Source organism: Bombyx mandarina, chromosome 20, assembly GCF_030267445.1.
Source record: "Bombyx mandarina strain Sakado chromosome 20, ASM3026744v2".
NCBI lineage: Eukaryota > Metazoa > Arthropoda > Insecta > Lepidoptera > Bombycidae > Bombyx > Bombyx mandarina.
Window position 1 is genome coordinate 2,491,592 of NC_143226.1, and position 27,742 is coordinate 2,519,333.

Sequence of the window (27,742 nt, forward strand, 5' to 3'; positions counted from 1 at the left end):
GGGGCCCTGTTCCAACTGCATACAGAATTGGGCTAACTTTTACGCTATCGAGAACTTTAAAAAACTCGCATTAGGCATACAGGATACGCGCGTCTTTTTAAGTACGAGATAAAATCGTAATTTGAGTATACTCATAATGAGTATAATCTAGTCACTAGATTGTAGTGCCTAGCTTCGTTTTCTCCTTTTGTTAATATTTTAATATTGTACTCGTGCATCTAAAACATTACAAGTATTTTTGAAATATTTATTTGAGTTTGAGTGTTTGAGAGTTTCCCGCTAATATTGAGAGCAAATAACAAACCACATAGTCTTTGTTCCGGTCTTCATGAACCGTAAACATAGTTAAATGTACTTTCGCGGTTAAATCTCTAACAATTACGACCCGTCTGTGACCTCGAAAACTGTAAACTGTTCGAAACATAGGAAATAATATAATAATAATAATAATAAAAGCAAGATTAATTATAATTTGCGTAATTACTGGAGGTAGGACCTCTTGTGAGTCCGCACGGGTAGGTACCACCGCCCCGCCTATTTCTGCCGTGAAGCAGTAATGCGTTTCGGTTTAAAGGGTGGGGCAGCCGTTGTGACTATACTGAGACCTTAGAACTTATATCTCAAGGTGGGTGGCGCATTTACGTTATAGATGTCTATGGGCTCCAGTAACCACTTAACACCAGGTGGGCTGTGAGCTCGTCCACACATCTAAGCAATAAAAAAAATAAAAAAAATTAAACCGTAAAAGGAGTTCTAATTATGTGCCTAAAAGTATATTTTTTATTGTAAAATTTCAGTTCATCCAAATGTTCATCATAACGATTACGACGTAATAATAAGGTGTACTAGTGGGCTTACGGGGTCGGGTAGCCGTTATGTTGTCCAATTGTGATTTAGCCTCGTATCTCAAACAAGGGGGCGGAATACACATTGCGATGTCTATGGGATCATGTAATCACTTAACATACTACCAGATACGATATACGATGCTAGGATCGGAAGCTCATTCACGCGTCTGCAATAAAAAATAGGTCCTCAGCTATTAAAGTGACTTGAACCTGTGTTACTAATGTTCTAAACAAAGAATCTCACATGGCTTTCAGAAAAAATGTATTGGCATCGTCTCTAGTTCAAATGAGGATTCTCAAATAACTATGTCTTTTATATTAGGGTATTCCTGGGTCACCAGGCCCAATCGGTCCTCCTGGGATACCGGGACCTCGTGGACCACCCGGACCATTGGCCAATATCAACGCTTCTCTAATACAAGGTAGGTGTCGAGTTGCACTGATTTAATTTATTTATTTTTATTGCCTTTGTAGGCAGACGAGCATACAGCCCACCTGATGGTGAGTGGTATACCGTCGCCTATGGACTTCAGCAATGCTAGAGGCAGAGCCAAGACGCTGCCTACTGCTAGCTTGTAAATCGGGTAACGACACAAATATCACGAATGAACAAAGAAACAGTTTTTGAGTTTGAAAAATGTGGATCCAGATTGAGACTCAGCCCTGTTCTTGGCATTGCTGATGCTTTGCTGGTTCTCAGGTGGATCCTAAGCTCCTCTGTCTTCGAAGGTCATAAAAACCATTATGAACGGTCGAAGGTCACTTGAACGGTCAATTCATTATTTTGTCGACTATTTTTATATGTATAAGAGAACGGTCGGTTCGTTCCTTGTCGTCTTTGTGTCCGTCTTTTCGGAAGGCAAAAAATGTACTGCGTACCGCTAGTCACTTACCCCCTTGTTCCATTTCTTTTCGAATTCTTATCAAGTTTCTGTCTTAGTCTGTGTCTATGTCTAGTCGTAGGTCTTATGTCCTGTCAAAGAGGTTGCACGCCACGACACATTATGACGGAAATGTTGCTATATTTAAATTGTGTTATCCTGTTTAATGTTGTAAATTATGTGCCAGGTGCTAAAGGCGAAAGGGGGTCACCTGGTCGACCAGGGAGAGACGGTAGTCCCGGACCCGTCGGACCTCCTGGAAAGGATGGCGAGAGGGTACTAAAAATTAAATTAATATAATCTTTCCTATTCATTCCTAGAGTATGCGCCAATGCGCGACTCATAGTGTGACCCATTGAAGATGATCACAAGATGAATTTTTAGGGATACTGTTGTTCATCTTATATGTTTTGAGTTACAGGGTCTGCCAGGGCCGGAGGGTGCCCCTGGTGGAGCTGGTCTCCCCGCCCCCAGTGGGCCGCGCGGTCCCCCTGGGGAGAGGGGCCCAGAAGGACCACAGGTAATTAACTACAGTTCATTCGGAAAACTATTTAGTTCACATTGTGTATTTTGTATATTTAAATGCAGATTCTTTAAATATTAATTTAACAGTATTTAATTTTTAGAGTAGTCAATTCAAAAGCTTACTGGTGATAGGACCTTTTGTAAGTATGCACGGGTAGGTACCACCACCCTGTCTATTTTTGCCCTGAAAAAGTAATGTGTTTAGGTTTGAAGGGTGGGGCAGCCGTTGTATTATAAAAGTAAGACTTAGAACTCAAGTCTCGAGGTGGGTGGCGGCATTTACGTTGTAGATGTCTATGGGTTCCGGTAGCACTTTAACACCAGGTGGGCCGTGAGCTCGTCCACCCACCTAAGCTATATAAAAAAAAGAAGCTATTTACTAGCGGACCGATGTCCATGAGCTATGAGGTGTACGTTTCTCTATATATTAAGGGAATAAACAAGATTAAAAATGCTACATTATTCGTACTAGTAAAACTACAAGTAGATACAAATTTATTGGTTTATTTGTATGAATATTTTTACATATGCAGGGTCCTGAGGGTCCTTCAGGTAAACCTGGAACTCCAGGCCCGCCAGGTGTACCTGCCCCCTTAATCACTGCAGCCAGTATACCGGGTCCCCCTGGACCGGCGGGGGCGCGCGGAGAGGTATGATTCTTTCTGTTTCCAATCTTTAATTGTATAATAAGGTAGATAATATTTTTCAAAGAATAATGCGGGTAGTTTTGTAACCGTGAAGCAGCCTATCCCAAAGTGGGCAATAACGCCTCCTTGTGGGTGCTGCAGGCCTAAAGGGGGACGATAAGAGACCCAGAAAAAAATGGGGGCCTGTGTAGAGGCTTGGGAGCCGATTTGTATTTTTATCTAGGAGGACTCTTAGACACCGACTAAGATATCGCTATAGTGGTTTTTAAGCAGGTGAAAAAATGGGGGCGCTAGAAAATAATTTATTCTCAAAGTGGGCAGTAGACCAAATAAGTTTGGGAACCCCTGCCGTAAATAAAAAACGTTGCTTACGGATTTAAATACTATACTTACTTCAAACTATATTCATTTACTTATTATATTCATTGAAGTCTTTTAAACCTGATAAAGGTTTTTAATATTATTAACATTAACGTGACGAAGGATTTGTAATGTGTTTGTAAACTGAAACAGAGAAACGGATCTCTTAGAACAAGATAATTTACAAATGATATGTATGGTACTGTGTAGAAAGGGGATCCAGGGTTACCGGGTCTTCCAGGGCGGGATGGGCTTGACGGAATTCCGGGTATACCAGGGCATGCTGGCCCGCCCGGGGCTCCCGGAGTCAACACCGTCTCAGTACAAGTAAGTGGGAGACATTGTTAAAATTAATTGAAATTCAGTGGTACTCAGGCTAGGCGCTTTTTATGTTTCTGTTCACTATCTGAACGAGCTCTCGTTCCGAGTGTTAAGTCATTACCGGAGTTCATAGGTGCATAACTTGAATCCCACCATCGGCCTTGAGACATGAGGTCTAAATCTCAAATATGGCTGTGGAACCTTTCGAACCCATGACTCTCTCATGGAAGATAATATATGCAGGGTGATTGATGGTGGGATCTAAACACGTGTAAACTCAAAATATATTTTTGGGAATTCGTCGTGGCCTGAAGAGGCCCGGTGTCGACCGATGCGAAATTGTGTCATTGAGAAATGACTAATAGACTTCATCTTTATCAAGAATGCTGGAAGATATTTTTGCTTATTTTGTCGCTGTAGGCAGATGAGGGTACGGCTCAACTGATGGTCAGTAGTTACCGTCACTCATGGGCATCAGCAGTGCGAGAAATACAGCCAGACCACAGCTTTTTTTATTGCTTGGATGGGTGGACGAGCTCACAGCCTACCTGGTGTTAAGTGGTTACTGGAGCCCATAGACATCCACAACGTAAATGCGCCACGCACCTTGAGAAATAAGTTCTAAGGTCTCAAGTATAGTTACAGCGGCTGCCCCACCCTTCAAACCGAAACGCATTACTGCTTCACGGCAGAAATAGGCGGGATGGTGGTACCTACCCGTGCGGACTCACAGGAGGTCCTAGCACCAGTAAACCCATTATTGCTCGTGTGTGTTCACTTTGAAACGACCATGTCCAACTAAGTATTTTAATTTAAACTAATATATAAATCTACAGCGGTTTTTACGGATGTTCCGTTATAACTACTGAACCATGCATCCGATTGACTTGAAACTTGATAGTAGAAAATACATGTACTTAATGGATAGGCTAATATTTATATCAGTGTTGGACTCTCTAATAAGAATGACAACAAATATTAAGGTTAATTTTAAATGCCCAGCGAAGCGTGCGAATACGGCTAGTTATTTATAAATACGAATAGGAACTAGCCATGGGTAAGCACCGCGGCGTCTGTTTGTTCGCGTCTAGGACCTTGAATGAAAGTGTTCATAACAATTTTCAGACACCGTCGATGTCGGAAAATGACGTGAGGAACATTTGCGAAAGCATCGTCAGAGGTGAGTTTAGAGCAGTGGTCGGCCACTACAATATAATAGGCAATACAAGTGAAATATAATACTTAGTAATTAAATCGAAAGATTTTCATACCTATATCATTACTTTCATTACTGAATAACAGTATGACATTGGATGCATGATGTCCTATCTCCATGTTACTTATTTATTTATTTTGTTGCCCCTACAAAGTGATCTTCAACACAAAACATTGAAAATGAGTACAAGATAGATGTCAACCTCAATTATAAGTGCAATCGACAGTGCAATAGTTGACAATATCTTGAAATTAGAAAAGTAAAAATACAATGAGTAATTTTAAGAAATATGAAGTCCAGAATAATTACAAAATAGTTCATATTTGCACTTATTGGTAAATGTACATATTAACTAAAAGTTGATTACAGTTGATTAATTATGATTAATTTATTCAAATGTAATCAAATGTTTCTTGTTTTTAAGTTTCATTTGATTAATTATGATTAATTAATAATCATTTATTTATCAAATCGTAATTAATTGTAATTTAATAGATGCCACATATTTCTGGTTAAAATGTATATAAAAATATTGATCTATTTTTTTGTCTCACTACATGAATAGAATTTCCATGTGGCATTAAATTATCGGAGTCGAGAATGGTTACAAAGCGAATGTCCACTACTTTGAGACATGAGGTCTCAATAAGGTATTGTACATATTGCATACGAACTGTCCACGAATCTGTATCATTCTAAGATCCCACAGAAACCGTGTAAGAGTTTTGCGGAAGTATATACGCTGTGTAGACGTCCTTACAGGTCGTATATCTAAATGTATACGCATATGTATTCATCAGGTCTTTTTTAATTGATTAAAATGCCTTTCAGAACGACTGAACGAGCTATCAGCAAGTCTAACGGCACCCACCCAGACCGTGGTTACAAAGCGTGGCCCTCCAGGAAGACCTGGTCCTCCTGGGCCTCCGGGTAAGAATGGCACATCACTACATAGTATAAAACAAAGTCGCTTTCTCTGTCCCTATATCTGTCCCTATGTATGCTTAAATCTTTAAAACTAAGCAACGGATTTTGATGCGGTTTTTTTAAATAGACAGAGTGATTAAAGAGGAAGGTTTATATGTATAATAACATCCATTAAATAGTGGAGAAATCAATAATAAATCACAGTTTCCGAAGCGAAGCGAGGGCGGGTCCCTAGTCTAATAATACAATGGAGTATCAAGCTGGGAATTTTCCATGTCATTTTAATATGCAGCATTGTTTACGCGAATTGTGTCCATGATTATCGAATACGACCAAAGCGCAATTTCTTGTGGTAGATTAATAACTAACGTGACCATACGTCGCGCTTTGGGGGGGGATGATGGGTAGACGAGCTCACAGCCCATCTGGTGTTAAGTAGTCACTGGAGCCCATAGACATCTACAACGTAAATGCGCCACCCACCTTGAGATATAAGTTCTAAGGGCTCAAGTTTAGTTACAATGGCTGCCCCACCCTTCAAACCGAAACGCATTACTGCTTCACGGTAGAAATAGGCAGGGTGGTGGTACCTACCCGCGCGGACTCACAAGAGGTCCTACCACCAGTAATAAATCTGTTATGCATGTGTTTATAAGAAATTTACCGAATACTTACTTATCCCGAATCCTTATTGTATTACAAAATACATACGAAAGTAACTAATTTTGTTGTAGAAAAGTATTTTTTTGTAGCGAAATTATTTATAAATGTAGAGACTTACACATGATTGCTTAGTTCACAAGTCTCTGTGTGAACGGCGCAAGGTGCGCCGTCGCAGCTTCCTGCGCCAGGCGTCCGCAGACCTCTGACTGCGAAGCTCACGTCACATTTACTCGCATACGCCTGTCTCGATTGACTAAGTTTATATTGAATAGCGACCCGCCCTCGCTTCGCTTCGGAAACATTAAAACACACATGAAACAAAAAAAATAAAAATAAAAAAAATATTAAAAAAGTAGCCTATGTTCATCAGGGACAATGTCGGCTTATAATGGAAAAAGAATTTTTCAAATCGGTCCAGTAGTTTCGGAGCCTATTCGGAACAAACAAACAAACAAATCTTTCCTCTTTATAATATTAGTATAGATGTTTAGTGTGTATAGTTTATGTCTCCTTCTTTGCCTGGACTTTTTCTTACCGTTTGCTGTGAACTATTCAACTATGCTTGTGCTTGTCGCTTTTCTCCTTCTGATCGTTTTTATGTAGTATAATGTAAATAGTAAATATTCCGGTAACGGATCTAAACCCATATTGCCTGAACCAAGACTCACGCAGCAGACCCCATATAAATACCTATATTATTTTAAGAGCAAGTTGGTGTAAGAATTAAGATGTCTATAAGAGATACCATAATAAATTATTTGAAATGATTTTTTAAACCATATTTTTTATTTTGCACTTAAATATTATCTACATCTTATCCCGACGTACCCTATATATGTATTTATTTATTTACGAAATTCCGTAGGCGTCCCGCTTTGACACGAAAAAAAAAGGTCACGTTATTAATAACCCCCGAATCCACTGGCATCACTGTCCTTGTTGCTCCTGTCACAGATCACCTATGCATTAAAGCTTTAGGGTTTATATACGAATTATGGGGCATATGAAGCTATAATATCACAAAATAATTACTAGAGTTGTCACGAATAGTGATTTGGCCGAATACCGAATACCAAATATTAATAATAATGTTAGCCGGTAGATAACTCAATTGTTGAGTTAAGCTCGCCAATTTGATAACTTTTCGCAATTATTGTATTGTATTAACCGTATGCTCGTCTGCCTACAAGGGCAATAAAAAAAAAAAATATGTGTACAATAAAGAATAAAGATTCGATAAAATAATAAACAAAATTCGTGATTCGAGTTTTTTGACGAAACATGATTTGAGACCTGCCCGTCATTTTTCGGTATTCGGTATTCGAATGGTACCTTTTATTCGGCCGATTACCGAATACCAAACAAAGTGGCCGAATAGGCCGAACACCGAATAGTAGCTGAATATTCGTGGCATGTCTAATAATTACACCAGTCGCAAGACTGAAAATGACTAATTAAATTAAACAAATCGCAAGTAAATTAAAGAAAATGCGTTTTGGAATGTAATAGGTGCCCGAGGGGAATCAGGCGAGCCTGGTCCACGTGGGTACCCTGGAGAACCAGGTGATACGGGGAGACCGGGACCATCGGGAAGTAATGGCGCAAAGGGCGATAAAGGAGATAGGGGTGTTGAGGGAGTAGGGCTGCCGGGACCTGAAGGTCCTAGAGGAGCTCCGGGTAAGTTTCACTCGGCCTTTAAGCTGGTCCCTGACTTAAAGGAATTAAATATTCTATATATGACATCACCATACCATACCAAACAGCATACAATTGTCATCTCTGTTGGGAGTATGAAATTATTCCTTTTCTAGCTTGGATCTTTCAGCCGTTTCACCCCTGTTAATTTTTGAATAAATCACATAATTTTATAGAAGCATAATAATATGAACATCCCATCTAAGCCTACAAAAAAGGCTCATTGAAATCATTTCGATGGTTTAAAGTCTAGTTTTAAGAGACATTTAGGTACCACGTTTACTTGATTTTTAGGTCCAGTTGGCCTACCTGGGTTCGAGGGTAGGAGGGGAGAACGAGGAGATCCTGGTCGAGAAGGTAAATTTAATTGATTCTACTATTAATACAAACAGTATAATTATACTAGTCCCAAATATTACAGGGTGTTAGCACATCGTTTTCGAAACCAAAATCGGAATGGACTTCTCTTTACAGTTCATTTTCTAAGTCAAAGTAATAAAAACGTGTACCTAGTCTTTGTAAGATCATGAAATAGGTTAAGTGGCAGATACCTTACATTCTCTAGACGCTGGGCCCTATCTACCTACCTGGAATCAGTTTTTAATCTAATAACTATTAAATGCTATTTTAAGTCTCGCCATGTAAGAAATCTCCGTACGCCTTCTTGTCCCAAAAACGATTTCAATACACCCTGTATATCTGTTCAAACGTGCTTTACTAGCACGTAGTGTTGACAGGTAACCCATCTCGGAAATTTGGCAGGCTATCTCTTTCTCATATAAGAAAAGAACAGAAATCTCCGGCAGCTAATGGTACTTTTAGGTATCTCAAGTCCTGGCCGATTCCGTAGCTTATGACGAAGGGCTCGGCGAGTAAATTAAACCATTAGACATAGCCCAGTGAGTTTCTCGCCGGATCTTCTCTGTGGGTCGCGATTCCGATCATGAAGCAGTAATGCGAAGGACGGCTCTTGCTAGGGCCAGTGCTAGCAACACTTCCGGTTTGAGCCCCGTGAGCTCACCTACATGCTAGGGTGAAGTTGAAATAGCCTCTCAAGGCTATCAGCATTGGTAGGGGAAATAAATAATAGTAGAAAAAAACTAAAAAACAAAAAAAAATGTTGAATTTTATATAGAGCGTGTTTTTTAGTTTTTTAAACTATTATTTATTTTTCATTTTTTAGTTAAATATTTCTATAAAAGCGTATTTTTAAAACTATTAAGTACTTTAACATCAACTCCTGCCTTATAGACTATAGATGAAAATTATATAAATTGGCAAAAATCTTATTTTGCAAATTGAATAATGGAATAATCTTAGCAAATTAGTGTATTGTCATCGGTCCTCGATAAATCTACAAAGTTTGAATGAAATCTGGCCGTTTAAAGTGGGTCAAAATCGCGTCTAAAGGAGGCAGTTACAAACATACAAACATACATACAAGTGAAGCTAATATAAAGCGTGTCAAAAGCAGCTAGGTAATACCCGTAGTTGTAATTATGCTCTGGAACAAGTTCGAGCTTAAAAGGTGATAGTTTTAGATCTGGGTAGTGATGACAGACGGTTATACAAGTATCTACAATTTCCAGGGCCTATAGGACCTCGCGGACCTCCAGGACAGCGGGGGGTTTGTGATTGTCCCGTAGCCTACTACAGCTACCCACAGGGACTCGTCAAAGGACCGTAAGCTGAGTTCTTCAATTCACAAACAGTATTCTCGTAGTCCCGTGAAGCAAATAATAATCATTTGAAGATTCTCCAAAAAAAATACTGTTTCTAGAAACCTGTACACATAAATAAAAGAAAGAAAAAAAAAACATTTGAGTGTATTTATTTCCACGTTGTATTAAATACTATAGCTTTGAAGACATGAATTACGCAAACCAAATTATGAAGAAAAAAATTGTATCTCCAAGGTCAGATTGGAAAACAGTGAGTTGTCGCAATTGCTAGTGGACATGTAGAATGTTAGTGGTATTGATACCTAGATTCACAATGCAACTCTCAAAAGTGATAGTAAGTCACCTCCCTTTTACGATTGTCACAAAAACAAATCTCATCATGGCAATTTGATTTTTGATTGTGCGTCAGTTAATTAAATAATTATTCAAGATTCTTTTTCTCAAAGACGAAGCAACTCTATGCCATAGAAAACTTAGAACTAACCAGAGAATTACGCGATTTTTTTAGGCTTAAGTGAATGGACGAGCTCACGGGCCACCTGGTGTTAAGTGGTTACCGGAGCCCATAGACATCTGCAACGTAAATGCCACCTCCCACCTTGAGATGTGAGTTCTAAGGTCTCAGTATAGTTACAACGGCTGCCCCACCCTTCAAACCGAAACGCATTACTGTTTCACGGCAGAAATAGGCAGGGTGGCGGTATCTACCCGTGCGGACTCACAAGAGGTCCTACCACTAGTAAGAAACGACTTCCCATATTAGTGTTTTCGAGGTTCGTGTGAGTTTGAGACGAGAGTTTCGCCATTTCATCATAACTTCCATATACCTGAACAGATTTCCATGTATAGGGTATCGTTAGAATCCTTATAATATGAGGTTATATTATCCAATGAGACGGGCTGTTTTTTTAATTTTTTTATATTATAACCAGATAGAGCGCTCGGTAATAAAACAATTGTAAAGTATCATATTCCTTTATTAACAGAACTTTTGAAGACGCATCCACAGTGCAAATGTGTGTAATTAATTGTTAGCCGGCTCGATTTCTTGTACTGTATCGATTTCCGCTTTGCAGAAGAAACATTGTTTGCTGTTGAGCAGATGCTGCATTACGCAGGCTCTGTAACAATTCAGTTTTACAGTTTTAATGAATTTAAATTTTATTTCGTGTAACACTTTAAATTTTAAATCCAAATGAAAAATAAAAATATACCAATGTAATTATGAAGGGTATGGTATGGTAGGTATGGAGGATCATTTCAGAGTTTTTTATTTTATTTATTGCTTAGATGGGTGGACGAGCTCACAGCCCACCTGGTGTTAAGTGGTTACTGGAGCCCATAGACATTTACAACGTAAATGTGCCACCCACCTTGAGACATAAGTTCTAAGGTCTCAGTCTAGTTACAACGGCTGCCCCACCCTTGAAACCTAAACGCGTTACTGCTTCACGGCAGAAATAGGCAGGGCGGTGGTACCTACCCGCGCGGAAGAGGCTCTACCACCAGTGTATTAAAAAGTGTCCGTTAAAAGGGAGACAATAAAGATGGCGTCATAGTAGCAATTGATAAGAATTTCAAAACAGCGCCATAAATTAGGAAGAAACGAATGAGGGAGGAGCTTTCCTCTCGCTCCCAATTTGATTCCACCTTATCTCCAGCGATGTGGAAGTGGATTTTTGTACATACCCTGTAATATTGAGACCGACCTGCAAGAATGATGTCCGCACGGCACGAAGGCTGTGTCGGCGGGTCTCGCGTAGCATATGGTGCAGAGTAAGTCGGACTGCGCCCCACTGGAGCCCGGGGACCGTGCCCTCGTTACTATATCGCGTGCCACTCGCAGACGGTCTACCGCTACCTCCAACGCTTTCAAGTCTGACGCTGCCACGTCTTCCGGATCTATTAAATTATAATTTGCGTAATTACTGGTGGTAGGACCTCGTGTGAGTCCGCACGGGTAGGTACCACCGCCCCGCCCATTTCTGCCGTGAAGCAGTAATGCATTTCGGTTTGGAGGGTGGGGTAGCCGTTGTAACTATACTGAGACCTTAGAACTTATAACTAGTCAGGTCATAAGTATTGTCACACAGTAAAAACTTTTCTTTTAGAATGCTGGCCACAAAAAAGTTTATTGAATTCGAATTTCGAATTGTTCATGAAAATAAAAATGTATACTTTTAGATTTTTACTCATTTTTAAATATGGACTGGACGCTTAAAGAAGACCGTGTTGCAGTTATTGCGTTGCATCGTTGCGGTTACGCGCCAATTCAAATTTTTAACATACTGAAAATTTTGAATATAACCAAAAGATTCGTTTATCGTACCATCAAACGATACAATGAAGACTCTAGTGTAGATGACAGGTCAAGAAGTGGTCACCCTCGGTCTGTTAGGACTCCAGCAGTGATAAAAGCTGTGAATGCGCGAATTCAAAGAAGTCCCAAACGTAAGCAGAAACTGTTGGCCCTTCAGATGGTGTTAAGCAGAACCACGGTGAAAAGGGTGTTAAATGAAGACTTAGGGCTTCGGGCATATCGAAGAAAAACAGGACATCGTTTGAATGTTCGTCTAATGGACCTGAGACTGAAGAGATACCGCGCTTTGTTGAAGCGGTACGCGGGAAAAAAATATCGGGAAATTCTTTTTTCGGATGAAAAAATTTTTACCGTAGAAGAGAGCTACAACAAACAAAATGATAAGGTGTACGCACACAATAGTGAAGAAGCGAGCAACTGTATTCCGCGTATCCAACGAGGTCATTTTCCATCCTCGCTCATGGTATGGTTGGGAGTTTCTTATTGGAGCTTAACAGAGGTACATTTTTGTGAGAAAGGTGTAAAAACGAATGCAGTTGTGTATCAAAATACAGTCCTGACGAACCTTGTGGAACCTGTTTCTCATACCATGTTCAATAACAGGCACTGGGTATTCCAACAAGATTCGGCGCCAGCTCATAGAGCGAAGAGCACACAAGACTGGCTGGCGGCGCGTGAAATCGACTTCATCCGGCACGAAGACTGGCCCTTCTCCAGTCCAGATTTGAATCCGTTAGATTACAAGATATGGCAACACTTGGAGGAAAAGGCGTGCTCAAAGCCTCATGCCAATTTGGAGTCACTCAAGACATCCTTGATTAAGGCAGCCGCCGATATTGACATGGACCTCGTTTGTGCTGCGATAGACGACTGGCCGCGCAGATTGAAGGCCTGTATTCAAAATGACGGAGGTCATTTTGAATAAACTTTAGTGTCATAAGAATCTATGTTTTGTTAAGTTCATTTTGGTATATGAATGGTTACATAATGAATAAACTTGTTTCAATTATTTTACATTAAACATGTGACAGAATTTATGACCTGACTAGGTATCTCAAGGTGTGTGGCGCATTTAGGTTGTTGATGTCTATGTAACCACTTAACACCAGGTAGGCTGTGAGCTCATCCACCCATCCAAACAATAAAAAAAATAAAACGAACTACTAACTATTAACTAACTACTAACATCGGTTAAAGGAGAAGCTTTTGTCCTTGGTCCTCCCCAGCATGAAGTCTAGACCGTCAATGCGGAATAACGGTTCCATTATCAGCGCCTTCGTCACTTTATCCAAGTGCTGTTCGAATAATCGCCAATCAGTTACAAAAGTCACCGAAGCAAGAGATTTTGAGTAAGATCTATATATGGTATATATTATTCCTAGAATAGTTGAACGAGGTCACGGCCAACCTGGTGTTAAGTGATCACCGAAGTCTATAGACATTCATCACGTAAATGCTGCCACACATATTGAGACATGAGTTCAAAGTCTCCGTTTTTAATAGAGCAACATCTGTCCCACCCTTCAAACCGAAGCGCTTTACTGATTCACGGCAGAAATAGACAGGGTACCTATCCGTGCGGACTCACAAGACGTTCTACTACCAGTAAATACGCAATTATTATTTTTTGTGGGTTTCTTTTTATTACACGATGTTGTTCCTTCACCGTAGAAGTCAATTGTGAACATTCGTTAAGTACGTATTTTTTTACATAAAGATGGTATATTTCTGCGGAATTCGAACTCGGGTATATTTGCATCGCTTGATACGAATGCACTGGGCGTCTTATCCTTTTGGTTACGAGGACTAAACTATTTCGTTTAGGGAAATTTGGACATGGTTAATGCAAACTAGAAGCAACTCTCAAAAAGTAACTTTCGAGATAATAAGATTTTTGCTTCAAAAGTGTGTAGAAAAAAATTGGTAAGTTAATCTATACTAATATATAAATCTACAGTGGTTTTTACGGATGTTGCGTTATAACTACTGAACCATACATCCGATTGACTTGAAACCTGGTATCCGTGTAGAAAATACATGTACTTAATGGATAGACTAATATTTATATTATGAGTGTTGGATTCCCTAATAATAATGACAATAAATAATAATGTTGATTTTAAATGCCAAGCGAAGCGGGCGAGTACGGCTAGTTAGGATATAAAACTTTGTATAAACAATAATATGTGTAACATTGATGGCAATATAGGACAACAAAATTATTTTGATTTTGCTTTTAGTTTTTAATTTAAGTCAAAAACCAAATAACTGCATCGAACAGCTTAATTATCTTAAGCCAATAGAACTAATAATGTTATAGCACCTCCGGTGGTAATTTCGGGTCTAGTAGCCCTAAGAGACATCCCGCAACGGGAGCCAAGGCTACGTAATAATGGACCCTGTCGGTGTCAGGGAGACCGCGCGCTATAAGACGCGCGAAGCTGGCTCCGCCGCCTCCACGAATACACACTCGAGACACCACGGCCATCAGAATCTACCAGAAAAGACATGGTAATCAAGCGAAGTATTTCCTTAAGTTTTCGTGGGTAGTCTGTACTATACTCTGTAGTACTCTGTAGATAGAGAATCTTGGCCTTTTGACGTGACAACGTCTTATAATTCGATGGAGCCGGCTGCACGCACGAAAAAGCATGACTCATGCGGCGTTACCTCGCTCTGAGGCGTACATATTTTCGTCAAGTATGAAGTTCAGTGAAAAGTGAATGTGGTGTCAATTGTTTATAGTAACGATAATTGCGATAATTGAAAAATGAAACCATTCCATCAGTATTTTTTATGACGTTGTCACGTTCAACTATCGTCAGAAACAGATTTTACAGACAACCGATTTTTTTTAATGACATTATTTTATTTTACATGTAATGAACATTACAATATGTGGTTGTCATTCATGAACACATTGTTTGATACGTATTAACTTAGAACAACTTTATTTTTATTTCGTTATTTTCAACCACGGCGCCGTGGTATCGCTCAATATTAGTAATATATCAGGTATACAACTCGTTAGATTCGAATGCCCACAATTTTATTTAAATAAAAATATAGGTACAGTTTGCAAAGTAATAGTTTTATTTTCATTTATATTTTTTCCGGTTTTCGCGATACGTAGACATAAAACTGCCTTTACGGCTTAAATGATTATTTTTTATGTATATTAAACAAAATAGTTTTCGTGGTAACCGATAACAACGAAGATGTTATTCGTTTTTGATATTTTTATGAAAGTTAGTAAAGTAGTAGTAGTAACTCGCCAATACCAAACACAATCTTATAACAAGCACATTCGGTTTTATTTTTATTTTTTATTGTTTAGATGGGTGGACGAGCTCACAGCCCACCTGGTGTTAAGTGGTTACTGGAGCCCATAGACGTCCACAACGTAAATGCGCCACCCACCTTGAGATATAAGTTCTAAGGTGTCAGTATAGTTACAACGGCTGCTCCACCCTTCAAACCGAAACGCATTACTGTTTCACAGCAGAAATAGGCAGGGTCCTACCACCAGTAATTACGCAAATTATAATTTTGCGGGTTTGATTTTTATTACACGATGTTATTCCTTCACCGTGGAAGTCAATCGTGAACCTTTATCGAATACGTATTTCATTAGAAAAATTGGTACCCGCCTGCGGGATTCGAACACCGGTGCATCGCTCAACACGAATGCACCGGACGTCTTATTCGTTAGGCCACGACGACTTCATATCGATAACAATGTCGTGCGAATTATTTATTACGTAAACAGTTCGCGTCATACCTGACAGGTCCGACCGAGGAGCAGTTCGTTCTGATTGTCGCAAGCCTCAGACTTCGTCGTAAGGACGGGCGCCAGACGTAACGTCATCTCCAGCGCTCGAGCCAGTCCGTGGTACAGATCGAAGCACGTCGCACACAGCTTTATCTGACGCGGTTCCAGCTGAGCATCCACGGAAACTCTATCCATCTGGATAAAAAAAAACATCTTTTTAATGTGTCCACCTGTTATTACCATAATAAGTAATAGTTTAAAAAAACCTAAAAAAAACCGCTTTTATAGAAAATCCCACCAAAAAAAGCGTGGGGTGCATGGTATCAGTAGCTATAAATATTTTATGTTAATTCAAATTTATTAAGATTTATTTTTTATTTTTTAGTGGGGTTTTCTATAAAACCGTATTTTTTTTGTTTTTTTTTTTAAACTATTATTTATTATTAAGTTTTTAGTTGAATTTAAATGTTTCCAAATTTTTTTTTTCAATGTTTTTTTTAATATTGTTTTGTCATCGGTCCTTAATAAGTATACCAAATTTCCAGTTAATCCGACGTTTTGAAGGGGGTCAAAATCATGTTCAAAGATTCCGTTACATACTAACATACATACGTCTGAAGCTAATAAAAGCGTATTAAAAAGATTTCCATGTACAGCACCGATAAACGAATACAAAAATAAAAATCTTTAACAAAAAAAATGACAAATACAAAGGCACAGTAAAATTGAAGATAATCTTTCACTGTTTTTCATTATTGGGATCCTGGTTAATATAATAAATGTATTATTAGAATAAACTCATAAAAATAATTGTTCTGTCATCGGTCCTCGTTACGTGTGCGTATTTGAAGTTAATCGAAGGTCTTAACATTGTGTGAAAATTATGTTTAAAGTTTCTATCATTTCATTAAAGATACTAGAGGTTCCGCAGTAGTCGAAATTCGACTGTAATTAATTGGAATTGTAAGTTTGTACACTATTATGATTGTATTTTATACTTATATAATTAATCACAAATTTCGCCAAGGCTACTCTATAAAAAATATTAATAAAGACAAACAATATTTAATCTATTCTCAATTTGACCACAGACGTCAAGAACAAAAGTTTGACGATAAATAGTAAGCATGCGTGTGTGCGTCAAATACATGTATGTAGTGTGTGTAATGTTTTCTTTATTGATTTAATGAATTTTTTATGCATTATTTAAAAAAAAAATTAGCATTGTGCACTTCTTCTCTATACTCTCTATAAGTTGGGAAAATTTCATACTCCTCCGTCCGCGCAATTTTCGTAAAAAGGGATACAAAGTTTTAGCTTCACGTATTATTAAAGATATAGGTGAAGCTTATTAAACCGAAAATTGACAATTCTGTACTTAAAATCTCTTCATTCAGTTCTTTTTTTATTTTATTTTTATTGCTTAGGTTCATTCAGTTCGTTCATATGAAATTCCCTTCATTCAAACTAATGAGGCCTCGAGATCATTATGAGAAGTCTGTATACTAATCAGTCGGGGTATTGCACAGTATTTCCACGCTACATATTTGAAATTGTCATTACCACTATTCAGGCACATTAGTTTCTCTTTTTTTTTTTATTGCCCTTGTAGGCAGACGAGCATACGGCCCACCTGATGGTGAGTGGTTACCGTCGCCCATGGGTTTCAACAATACCAGGGGCAAGACCAAGCCGCTGCCTACCGCTTAATACTCTCCACAAGCCTCGTTTGAAGAAGGACATGTCATAGCGCTCGGGATACACCGTGGAGGGGAGCTAATTCCATAGCCGGATGGTACGTGGCAAGAAAGCCCTCTGGAAACGCACTGTGAATGACCGCAGTGGCTCCAGGTAGTATGGATGAACTCTACTCCGGTGGCGGGCGGTGCGATGGTAAAAACGAGATGACGGTATCATCTCGAACAATTCCTCATTAACAAGCATTTCTTCTAGAAACGATTTTAGCACACTGAGTTTTTTGCCGGATCTTATCAGTGGGTCGCGTTTCCGATCCAGTGCTGGATTCTGCGAAGCACTGCTCTTGCTAGGGCCAATGTTAGCAACACTCCCGGTTTGAGCCCCGTGAGCTCACCTACACGTCAAGGAGAAGCCGAAATAGCCTCTTAAGGCTATCAGCATAGGTAGGAAAAAAAAAGAAGCGATGGCGTGTTCCGACTCAAACAGCTTCAAAACGGTAAGATTTCTCTATGTAATTCTTCAAAGAGGGCAGACGTCGTTCTAATAAGAACTTATGGTTAATCTGTCTAACAATTAAACAGCATTATCCAATTTACGATGAGTCAATACAGCGCTTACTCGATTTGAAGTCGTCGTGGCCTAATGCGGGATTTACATTACGAAATTAGTGTCATGCATGTTGAGCTCAGTTTCACGAAAGTAGTTTCGATATAATATGGGAAAGTAATTTCGTTAAAAAATTAGTGTCGCGAAATCCACAGTATCGCATTAACCATGGCGCCTTCAGCATCAAAGCTATAATATTCAATGTAGCTAAAGAAATGCTTATATACCTATAAACTTAAAAAAAGACTATCAAGAATTTTTCGAATGAGTGACGATAATTTTGATTTTTTACTGTAGGTGTTTCGGGGTCCCAGAGACACCCTTGTCGCTGATGTTCATTAATAAGATCTATATTTTTTTCTGTACTCCATCGTTGTTTTGCCATTTTCAACGCTTGAAGCGCGTCCGAACTAACAATACACACGTCCGCACAGCGCATTCCCTTTCACGACATTAGTTTCACGTCGCGTCTACACTATGAAATTAGTTGCATGACACTAATTTCACCAAAAAACCGCGTAGGGCACGAAACTAATTTGCATGCATGAAATTAATGAATACATTACGAAAGTATTAAATTACACGTGAAACTGTTGGTAAAACTAATGTCACGAAGCTAATTTCATGCCACTAATTTCGTAATGTAAATTCGCCTTATGGGATAAGACGTCCGGTGCATTCGTGTTGAGCGATGCACCGGTGTTCGAATCCCAGGCGGGTACCAATTTTTCTAATGAATAACATCGTGTAATAAAAATGAAACCCGCAAAATTATAATTTGCGTAATTACAATACTAAAAAAATCATCAACTCACCTCTTGCATCATGGTAATGAATTCGGAAAATGCCCAATTCAATTGACTTAGTAGCGAATTCAGGAAGGCTGCCGCTTCAGGAGGATTCGATAATAGATATTGCCTGATCCTACCTTGTATGACTTCGGACGGACATGGACCTAAAATTTACAGGACATGATTTCGTAAATTCGACCAGACTCGGTGGTGGTGGTACCATTCCTGCATCGGAAAAAACATTCAGCTATGTCATTGTCAGCTATTCATTCAGTTGTGAACAGGTTTTGTATGCTCATTATCTGAGTTTTATTATCTATATATTATGTATATATTTAACGTATATAAATATGTATATCGGTCTCTGGTTTCTATAACTAATCTCAATTTGGGGCGCGAATGACCGTGCGTGATTTGTTCATTTGGTCATTATCAATTTGAGAGCTTCATTTATTGTTGTCATTTCAACAAGTGTACGTCAGTATACCGTCCATGCCAGTGCTACTTTCTAATGGTCTTTCCATCCTAGATATTTCTGCTGCGAAGCAGTAAAAAATGCACCTAGTCCTGGTAGCTAAGCTGAGTAGCAACATCCACATTGTCAAATCTATGTGTTCAGGTAACCGGTAACTTAACACTCGTTCACTCTTCTGTCCAGTAAACAAAATACTAATCCATTCTCGATCATAAGGTATTATTTATTTGTGGTTTTCTGTAATAAAAAAATATTTCCAATAGACGTTCTCACCGAAACATTGGCTCATCAGACCGGCATCAACTTTCGCGCCCAAATTATTAACTGTAGGCTCTCTATCGCCGTACCTAGATTAAAATGAAACCTCAAATGTTTTGTGAGCACAGATAGGATGTTAAAAAAATTCTGTAGGTACGACAACTCTACTTCTTTCTGCGACCAAGTAGTTGTACGTATCGGTCTGTATGGACAGTCGATTGATACTTCGTCTTCATGTCTTAATCTTAAGGAGCGGGATTTACGTTGATGAGTTACCACTACCATTCCTCCTCCCTGCTTCGATAATCCTCAATGTGGTGGCCTCCCTTAATAGCTTCTCCTGGACTATCCTGTGCCACTAACATTATCTACTAAATTGTCGTGAGTTCATTCACCTTAAGCTAGATCAGAGATTTCTTTCTATTTAAATCTCAAGTTGTGTACGCCACATTCAGCAGAGCATACAGTTAATTAGCTGGCCTTATGTTTCATGTGAGAAATAAAAAAAACACAAACAGCAAACAGATTAGTTACTTAGCAGCTAAATGCGGCCACTGTCGATGTTTGAACCCGAAGCCAGTGCCGTGCCAGAAACGGACCAGGACCCAGTTTGACTGCGCCCATGCCCTGTTCTGGTATGGACGGAGCAACTCCTCTATCATACGCATTTGTCTGTTTGACAGAGAAAAGAAATACCTTTTGTTCACTATTCTGTAACTGCATAAGGATACTGGATTTAACGGTGGGTAGCAGCTTGGTTCTACCCCTGGCATTTTTTTTGTCCTACCTAAGCTGATAGCCTTGAGAGGCTATTTCAGCGTAACCTTAACTAGTAGGTGAGCTCACGGGTCTCAAGCCGGAGTGATGCTAACACTGACCCTAGCAAGAGCAGTGCTTCGCAGAATCTACCACCGGATCGGAAACGCGACTCACTGAGAAGATCCGGCGAGAAACTTAGTGGGCTGTGTCTATGTGTCTATGGGTTAATTCGAGGACGGTGACCGGAGCTTGTGGTAACTAAAAGCATCGTTAATGGATCGGGGCCCTGGCGTTACTGAAGTCCATTAGCGACGGTAATTACTCACCATCAGGTGGGCAGTAAAAAAAGTTAGATGGTCAAGTGGTCATGTAGACACGACAATGAGAACACCACCACCCACCTCGAAACTCAACTTCAATGTTTCGGTTATTGTTTCATAACGTCTATTGCATAAGGACAACCAAACTCCCCAATTCCGCAATTTTTTTTTTCAATATGGCCGTGTGCTGTATTTCAAAAAGTTCAGCAAAACGGTAATGATTGCTTTGAAAATAATAATTTAAATACAGACTGTTTGAAAGGAACTCGTTCTATCGCCCTCATTGTAGCTGGCTGTGTCGCAAACGACGCTAAAGTCTGGACTAAGGACTCTCTAGTGCTGGCCAACACAATTCTCGAGTCCGCAAACTCGGTACATAGGAACGCAGCGCACGATACGACCTGTGTTTCCCAATCTGAGGACAGGAAAAAGCTGATGACAAAAAGTCAAGGTTTTCATTGAATGATCTCGTCTGTTTGTACGGCAAGTCTTGGAAAGATAGTCATTGTTTTTATTTTATTTATTGCTTATATGGGTGGACGAGCAAAGCCCACCTGGTGTTAAGTGTTTACTGGAGCCCATAGACAATTAAAACGTAAATGCCGCCGCTCACCTTGAGATATGAGTTCTAAGGTCTCAGTATAGTTACAACGGCTGCCCCACCTTTCAAACCGAAACGCATTATTGCTTCACGGCAGAAATAGGCAGAGTGGTGGTACCTACCAGTGCAAACTCACAAGAGTTCCTACCACCAGTAAAGACTATATATTTCTTATTCCCTTGAAAGTTGAAGACAAAACTTAAAACGAACACGAGTCGGCCCATTTATCGGTTGCTATAAAAACAAATAGTAGTGGATACCAAAACAAAAAAAAGGGGTGACTCCTCCTCCGACATCACTCCGCCCAACAACTAAGCCCGTCGTACTATATATATAAGTATATATTTTTTGTCGATGTTGTGCAGCCGTGCACGCTGCGAACAGCACTCCCCATTTCATCTCGTCCTGCATCCACATCACCCCTGCCCTGTGTGGCAGGGGAGCTTCTGCCCGGGCAGCGGGGTTTGCCCCGAGGCTCGTTCTGTGCCCCCGAAAAGGGGTACGTCGACCCTTCTTCTTACCAGGTATCTGCTGAACGGGAACCGTCGGATGCATGTACAGACGTAAAGTATTGCACAGCTCGAGCATTGCGTCTACGTGGTACTCCGGAACGAAGGCGAAGAGAGGCTCCGAGAATTCTGGAGATTCTTCTGAAGGTTATGAAACAAAAAATACTTAGGAACAAGGTTTTTTTTTATTGCCCTTGTAGGCAGACGAGCATGCGGCCCATCTGATGGTGAGTGGTTACCGTCGCCCATGGACTTCAGCAATGCCAGGGGCAGAGCCAAGCCGCTGCCTACCGCAAATGATTCTTTGAACTTTTCCAAGTTAAAAGGGTTCGTTCGTTCACTCATCTGAGCAACCAAAAATCTGGTTCGAAGGTCCAAAACCTCTTAAATCGCTGCGCCATAAAAGACTGTGCACTTGGAATGAGCCGCGAGATTCCCTAGACATTTTATTGATAGTGATAAAAGGATATGAGGGCATTTGTTGTTAACCCATTGACTGCCATGAGGATCATCGGTGCCTTATGTGGCACACTGAAGTAATTATGTCGATTTCTGTTACTAAGGCGCCGGAAAGTTAGGTCGTCTTGTACCCCAAAAAAAAACAAGTTATGTGGCTTTTTAGTACCAATCATTGCTACCCGATTGGGACTGCCGCTAGTTATATGAATGACATTAAACTGCAGTAAGCGGTAAGCGAACAATCGCGGTGCGTGGTACGATATAATTTGACGTTTTGCGCACGGACGCGACGCGTCAAACATCTGCAAAATTGTGGTTGTCGCAAATTTTTACGTGATCAGGGGGCGGGTAAGGTAACGTCACCCTGCCTATCTCTGCCGTGAAGCAGTTCATACATTTCGGTTTGATATGCGGGATAGGGTTATACTGCTGAGATAAAGAACTCATGTCTCAAAGTAAGTGGCGGCATTTTCGTTGTTGAGGACTATGGGCTTAGGTAAACACTAAAACCGGGTTGACCGTGAACTCGTCCACCGATCTAAGCCATGAAAAAGATATACCGGTCGCAAGAAAAGACAGGGTATCGTGCTAATGTATTTTGACACGATAGCATCATCAATCAAGAGCTATGTTTTTTGTTCCTTGTCACATAAAAAATTATACGATCCGCTGGGTTGACGTTGGTGAGCAGTCTCATTTTAGATTCCATTAAAAAAAAAAACGATGCATTGCGTATAGTAATATTATATAGCATAGATATAGAGACTGTTCTAGAAACTTAAAAAGAACTATGTTTGTAGCGTTTTCACGCTCAAACTTCTGTAGTGATTTTGAGATAAATCGGCATGGATACCGATGGAGAGTTTCGATAGATTAAAGGCCACCATTCATTCTACTGCTGAATATAATAGGGGTCAGGCGCGATAAGCAGTGTAGTCAACGCGGGAAAAACTGAGAGAGGAAAACTTACGATTAGATGGGCCCATTTGAATGTTGGAGCCAAGACGAGGAGTCACTGCTCTGGATGTTGGACTCTGTGGACTGAAAGCGCTTTAATCAATACAAGTTCCGAGGCGATTAATCAAAAGTACTACACGAATGAATACGACACTAGAGGGCCGTCATAGTTCTCCCCCGGCCACAGACGACTGTTTTTACTGGTAGCAGGACGTCTTGTGAATCTGCGCGGGTATGTACCACCACCCTGCTTATTTCTACCGTGAAGCAGTAATGCGTTTCGGTTTGAAGCGTGGGGCAGCCGTTATAGCTATACTGAGATCTTAAAACTTAAATCTCAAGGTGGGTGGCGCCTTTACATTGCAGATGTCTATGGGCTCCAGTAACCGCTTAACACCAGGTGGGCTGTGAGCTCGTCCATCCATCTAAGCAATAAAAAAAATATTTCAAATGATCACGTAAAAATTACCTCATGTCCGAGCTAGAGCTGTATTCCAGTTGCAATGAATCATAACTAGCGCCTCCGAGGATAGAACTCTTGCCTGGAAGTATTTCTTTACTTGCTACCTAATTAAAAATAAAAGAAAACCCACGTAAAACTGATTTAATCGCCATTTAAACGATAACTCAACATTTGTAAGAGACAATGCATAATTTTGATAATAATTATTCCGGTATTTTGTATGAAGACGTCGAGATACCGCGGGCTACGTAAATGTCGCCATCTGCATTGAATGTTATATTCATTACTAAAAAAAAACTAACAAAATACGCTTTTATACAAAATCCAACTCAAAATAGAAAATAAAAAATGATTTTATTGTAAAAAAAAGCGTGGGGTGCTTTTCAGGATATTGTCAAAATAACCCCTCTACTCATATCTGTTCATAAAATATTTATAACTATTGATACCATGCACAAAACATTTATAACTACTGAAACCATGCATAGTTGGATTTTCTATAAAAGCGTATTTTGTTAGTTTTTTTTAAATATTATTTATTTTTCATTATTAAGTTGAATTTCAATTTTTTCAATCTTTTTTTTTAATTTTTTTTTTAATATTGATTTGTTTTCGATCCTTAATAAGTATACCAAATTTCGTTTTGAAGGGGGTTAAAATTATGTTCAAAGATTCCGTTACAAACATACATACGTCTGAAGCTAATAAAAGCGTATTAAAAATCATTTAATTTCAATGGTCAACGTTTCAATCATGAGTCTGTATCTCTCCACTGCTGGATGTAGGCCTCTCCCATGGTCCGCCATAATGAACGATCTTCCGCCTTCCACGTCCAATCCCAGCATATCGCCGCAAGTCATCGGTCCACCGGGCAGTGGGACGCCCAACGCTGCGTTTACCGGTACGTGGTCTCCAGTCCAGAATACGTCTGCTCCATTGACTATCGGTTCTGTGACACGTATGTCCATTGTACCCAACGCGTCAATGGCACATTGGTTTTGCGTTACCTGTACATGAGCCGCGTAATCTGGATCGGAAGCCACCCTGAGCGAATGCAGTGTCCCAGCAAAGTGTCTCGACAATTCCAACTGTCTTTGCTTAGTCCACACAGCTCCAATCACCCACGCCATTTGTAAAGCACTTGCTTCTAACTTTTCCTGGAATGATCAAAACCTTATGAGATTAAGTTTTTTTTATTATTATTTTTTTGGTGCTAATTGGTTATTGGAGCCCATAGACATCCACAACGTAAATGCGCCACCCGCCTTGAGATATAAGTTCCAAGGTCTCAAGTATAGTTACAACGGCTGCCCCTCCCTTCAAGCCGACACGCATTACTGCTTCACGGCAGAAATAGGCAGGGTGGTGGTACCCACCCGCGCGGACTCACAAGAGGTCCTACCACCAATATTGGTATTGAAAATTAATACGTGTATTGTAGACTAAAACTGAAAATTAAAACGTATATATTTGTATCTTTCTTTTATTCTACTGGTGGTTTTATTACTGATGGAAATTTTTATTAGTGGTAAAACGTTTTGCGAGCCCACACAGCTAGTGCCTATTTCTGCTGTGAAACAGTAATGCGTTTCGGTTTGAAGGGTGGGGCAGCCGTTGTACTGAAAAAACTGAGACTTAGAAATCATAGCTCAAAGTTGGTAGCAAGTCTTTGATGACCACTTAACACTAGGTGGACCATGAGCTGGTCTACTAATCTAAGGAATTAAGCAAATCTTATACAATTCTGATATGTGGTTATGTTTCAAGTCTTTCTTTCTAAGCAATGAAAGTCAACTTTGTGTAGCATGCATGCATGTTGACAAGAAGATTCAATTTAAATATATATAAGCTACTTACTTACCTCGTAAACACATTTAGATCTTTCCAATTCTTTCAAAATTTTCTCCATGAATAGCTTCTTGATTTTCTCATCCTCTGATAGGCTATCATTACCTATAGGTAAGAAAAATATTGCTGTAGAATAAGAAAATTCATTGAAAATGGTGTTGTCTATGAAATATTGTTTAAGGCTTTGGAAAATCAACATCTTTTATATCTAGAAATTTGGTGTGAAAATGTGCACTAAAAATTTACTGCTTATTACAAGGGCAATAAAAATATCGACGCTTGAAAGGCAAACGTGACTCAGCGACAACAATTGCTTTGTACATAAATGATAGGCAATAATCATATTCGATGCGCAAAAAAAATATTTCTATTTCTAGGTCTATTAAAATAATTTCAATCCTACAGCTACTAGCTAGATTCTACTACAGCTAGATTCGTTAAAATAATTTTTGTTTTCAGGTATTTCAACTTTAAATTAGTCTACTGTAAAGTTCACGCATTGTCGCTTAGTCACGTTTGCCTTTCAAGCGTCGATATGTATATCAGTCACTGGTACCCACAGCACAGGGAATCCTAAATTTGTGGCCGGAAAGTTGTGAATGACTATTCCCAGTTGTTATTTTTAAAAAAAGCTTTAAAATCATCGATTTTTGTCTGCAATAGTATCAGAATTTTTACACGACAGCCCGTTTGAGGGTCGAGCTTTCGTATTCGGGAATGCAGTTGGGTTTCGTTGCCAAATATAACCAACAATAACTTATAGATGGATGTAAACTATTAAAAATTTCAAACCTTTCCTACAAAGTTCATTGGACACCGTCCAGATCCGTTGTTCAATATCGTGCAGACAATCGGCCATGTCCAGCTGGCTATCCCTAAGTTCGCATAACTGGAAATAACAGGATATTAGTTTTTTTTAGGACGAATCGCTCGAAGTCTCTTAAAAATATATCGCGGGGTACTAAAACACATTTAGTGTTTTATTAAACGGCCGTCTGGTGTAGTGTTAAGTGACATAGTCACTACACAAGGGGGTCGCGGGTTTGAATCCCGCCAAGGGAAGATATTTGTATGATAAATATAAATGTGTTTTCCAGGGTTATGGATGTATATTAAATATATGTATGTGTATAATAAAAATCTTACATTTATATCCGTTATCACCGTAACACAAGTTCTTTACGAACTTATCACGGGAACAGTTAACGTGGCGTGATTGTTATAAATATTTGTATATTATATTTATTTATTAGATTTGTTTTAACCGCCTATGCCAAGTCAATCTACACATTATTGAAGTAACAAATGAAATGAACAAGAATTAAAAGATCGATGATGCCCCCGCAGATAATGATGCGAGTCTTAAGAGATTTCAATTAGGTTCATGTCTTTAATTTAAAATTTCATAACTTTTTTTTTATTGTAGGATTACTGGTGGCCCTGAGACCTTTCCAGTTTCACCAGGACAGGTGGGCGAGTAAAGTCTCAGCCAGGAGGGGTGGGCTTTACTAACAGCTGCTTGAGCGCCTCCGAAGGAGACCTAACAACTCAAGAGCAGCTGCTTCGCGAATGAATCTACTACCGGATCGGAATCGCGACCTGCTGAGAAGATCCGGCGAGAAACTCAGCGAGCTGATGCATGGGTTAGGTTGCACGTCGAAGTCTTTGTCGAGTTTGACGAGTACAGTTACCAGAGTCCCTAAGCCTGCTCCTAGTGTTAGAGCTGAAGGCGTCGTTTCATAACTAAGATTAAGCTGATGCTGTACCTTCTCAGCGTGCTTGATGGCGGCACCATGGTACATCGCCAGTAGACCGTCCATTAAACGCGAAAGGGCGGTGCTGGGGTCAATGGGGCCGGCACCCGGCATCATTGACCTTGTACCCTTCATTGCTAGTGCTGTCTCACCTATTGGTATGCTGAAATTTTTTCTTTCGTTATGTTAACTGACTACTTGATATTGAAAAGGCTATCGTAGACCGTAGACACTTAGTCAGTAGAGTTTTTCATTAATACACACGCTCGAAGTCTATAGTGTATATGGAACATGTATTTTGGCATATGATGATTTGATGAAAGGATGTTTCTTCAACTGAAAGTAATTCATAAACAAGCGTTCAGTACCTATTTTCTAAAAACACAA

The 27,742-nt window shown here is 39.6% G+C and overlaps 2 protein-coding genes across 2 annotated transcripts in view; one reads left to right on the plus strand and one right to left on the minus strand.

Annotated features, from left to right (window-relative positions):
- Positions 1 to 9,900, plus strand: part of LOC149500591 (uncharacterized) — a 28,202-nt gene extending 18,302 nt beyond the window's left edge. The window contains exons 14-23 of the mRNA XM_089735628.1: positions 1,171 to 1,270; positions 1,917 to 2,005; positions 2,151 to 2,249; positions 2,788 to 2,904; positions 3,472 to 3,588; positions 4,708 to 4,762; positions 5,630 to 5,728; positions 7,898 to 8,065; positions 8,378 to 8,440; positions 9,673 to 9,900. Coding sequence (XP_089591754.1) covers positions 1,171 to 1,270; positions 1,917 to 2,005; positions 2,151 to 2,249; positions 2,788 to 2,904; positions 3,472 to 3,588; positions 4,708 to 4,762; positions 5,630 to 5,728; positions 7,898 to 8,065; positions 8,378 to 8,440; positions 9,673 to 9,770 — 1,005 coding nt within the window. The 3' untranslated portion in view covers positions 9,771 to 9,900. The remainder of the gene's footprint in view (positions 1 to 1,170; positions 1,271 to 1,916; positions 2,006 to 2,150; positions 2,250 to 2,787; positions 2,905 to 3,471; positions 3,589 to 4,707; positions 4,763 to 5,629; positions 5,729 to 7,897; positions 8,066 to 8,377; positions 8,441 to 9,672) is intronic.
- An 832-nt stretch (positions 9,901 to 10,732) lies between these two features.
- The window catches only part of LOC149500592 (E3 ubiquitin-protein ligase RNF123), a 61,952-nt gene continuing 44,942 nt past the window's right edge, over positions 10,733 to 27,742 (minus strand). Inside the window, exons 20-35 of the mRNA XM_089735843.1 lie at positions 27,368 to 27,518; positions 26,394 to 26,490; positions 25,615 to 25,706; positions 24,761 to 24,910; positions 23,760 to 23,857; positions 23,304 to 23,374; positions 21,887 to 22,015; positions 21,017 to 21,179; positions 20,220 to 20,357; positions 19,701 to 19,774; positions 18,977 to 19,116; positions 15,867 to 16,052; positions 14,409 to 14,579; positions 13,272 to 13,380; positions 11,475 to 11,667; positions 10,733 to 10,886 (exon numbers count right to left, since the gene is read on the minus strand). Of these exons, the coding sequence (XP_089591969.1) occupies positions 10,790 to 10,886; positions 11,475 to 11,667; positions 13,272 to 13,380; positions 14,409 to 14,579; positions 15,867 to 16,052; positions 18,977 to 19,116; positions 19,701 to 19,774; positions 20,220 to 20,357; positions 21,017 to 21,179; positions 21,887 to 22,015; positions 23,304 to 23,374; positions 23,760 to 23,857; positions 24,761 to 24,910; positions 25,615 to 25,706; positions 26,394 to 26,490; positions 27,368 to 27,518 (2,059 nt within the window). The 3' untranslated portion in view covers positions 10,733 to 10,789. The remainder of the gene's footprint in view (positions 10,887 to 11,474; positions 11,668 to 13,271; positions 13,381 to 14,408; positions 14,580 to 15,866; positions 16,053 to 18,976; positions 19,117 to 19,700; positions 19,775 to 20,219; positions 20,358 to 21,016; positions 21,180 to 21,886; positions 22,016 to 23,303; positions 23,375 to 23,759; positions 23,858 to 24,760; positions 24,911 to 25,614; positions 25,707 to 26,393; positions 26,491 to 27,367; positions 27,519 to 27,742) is intronic.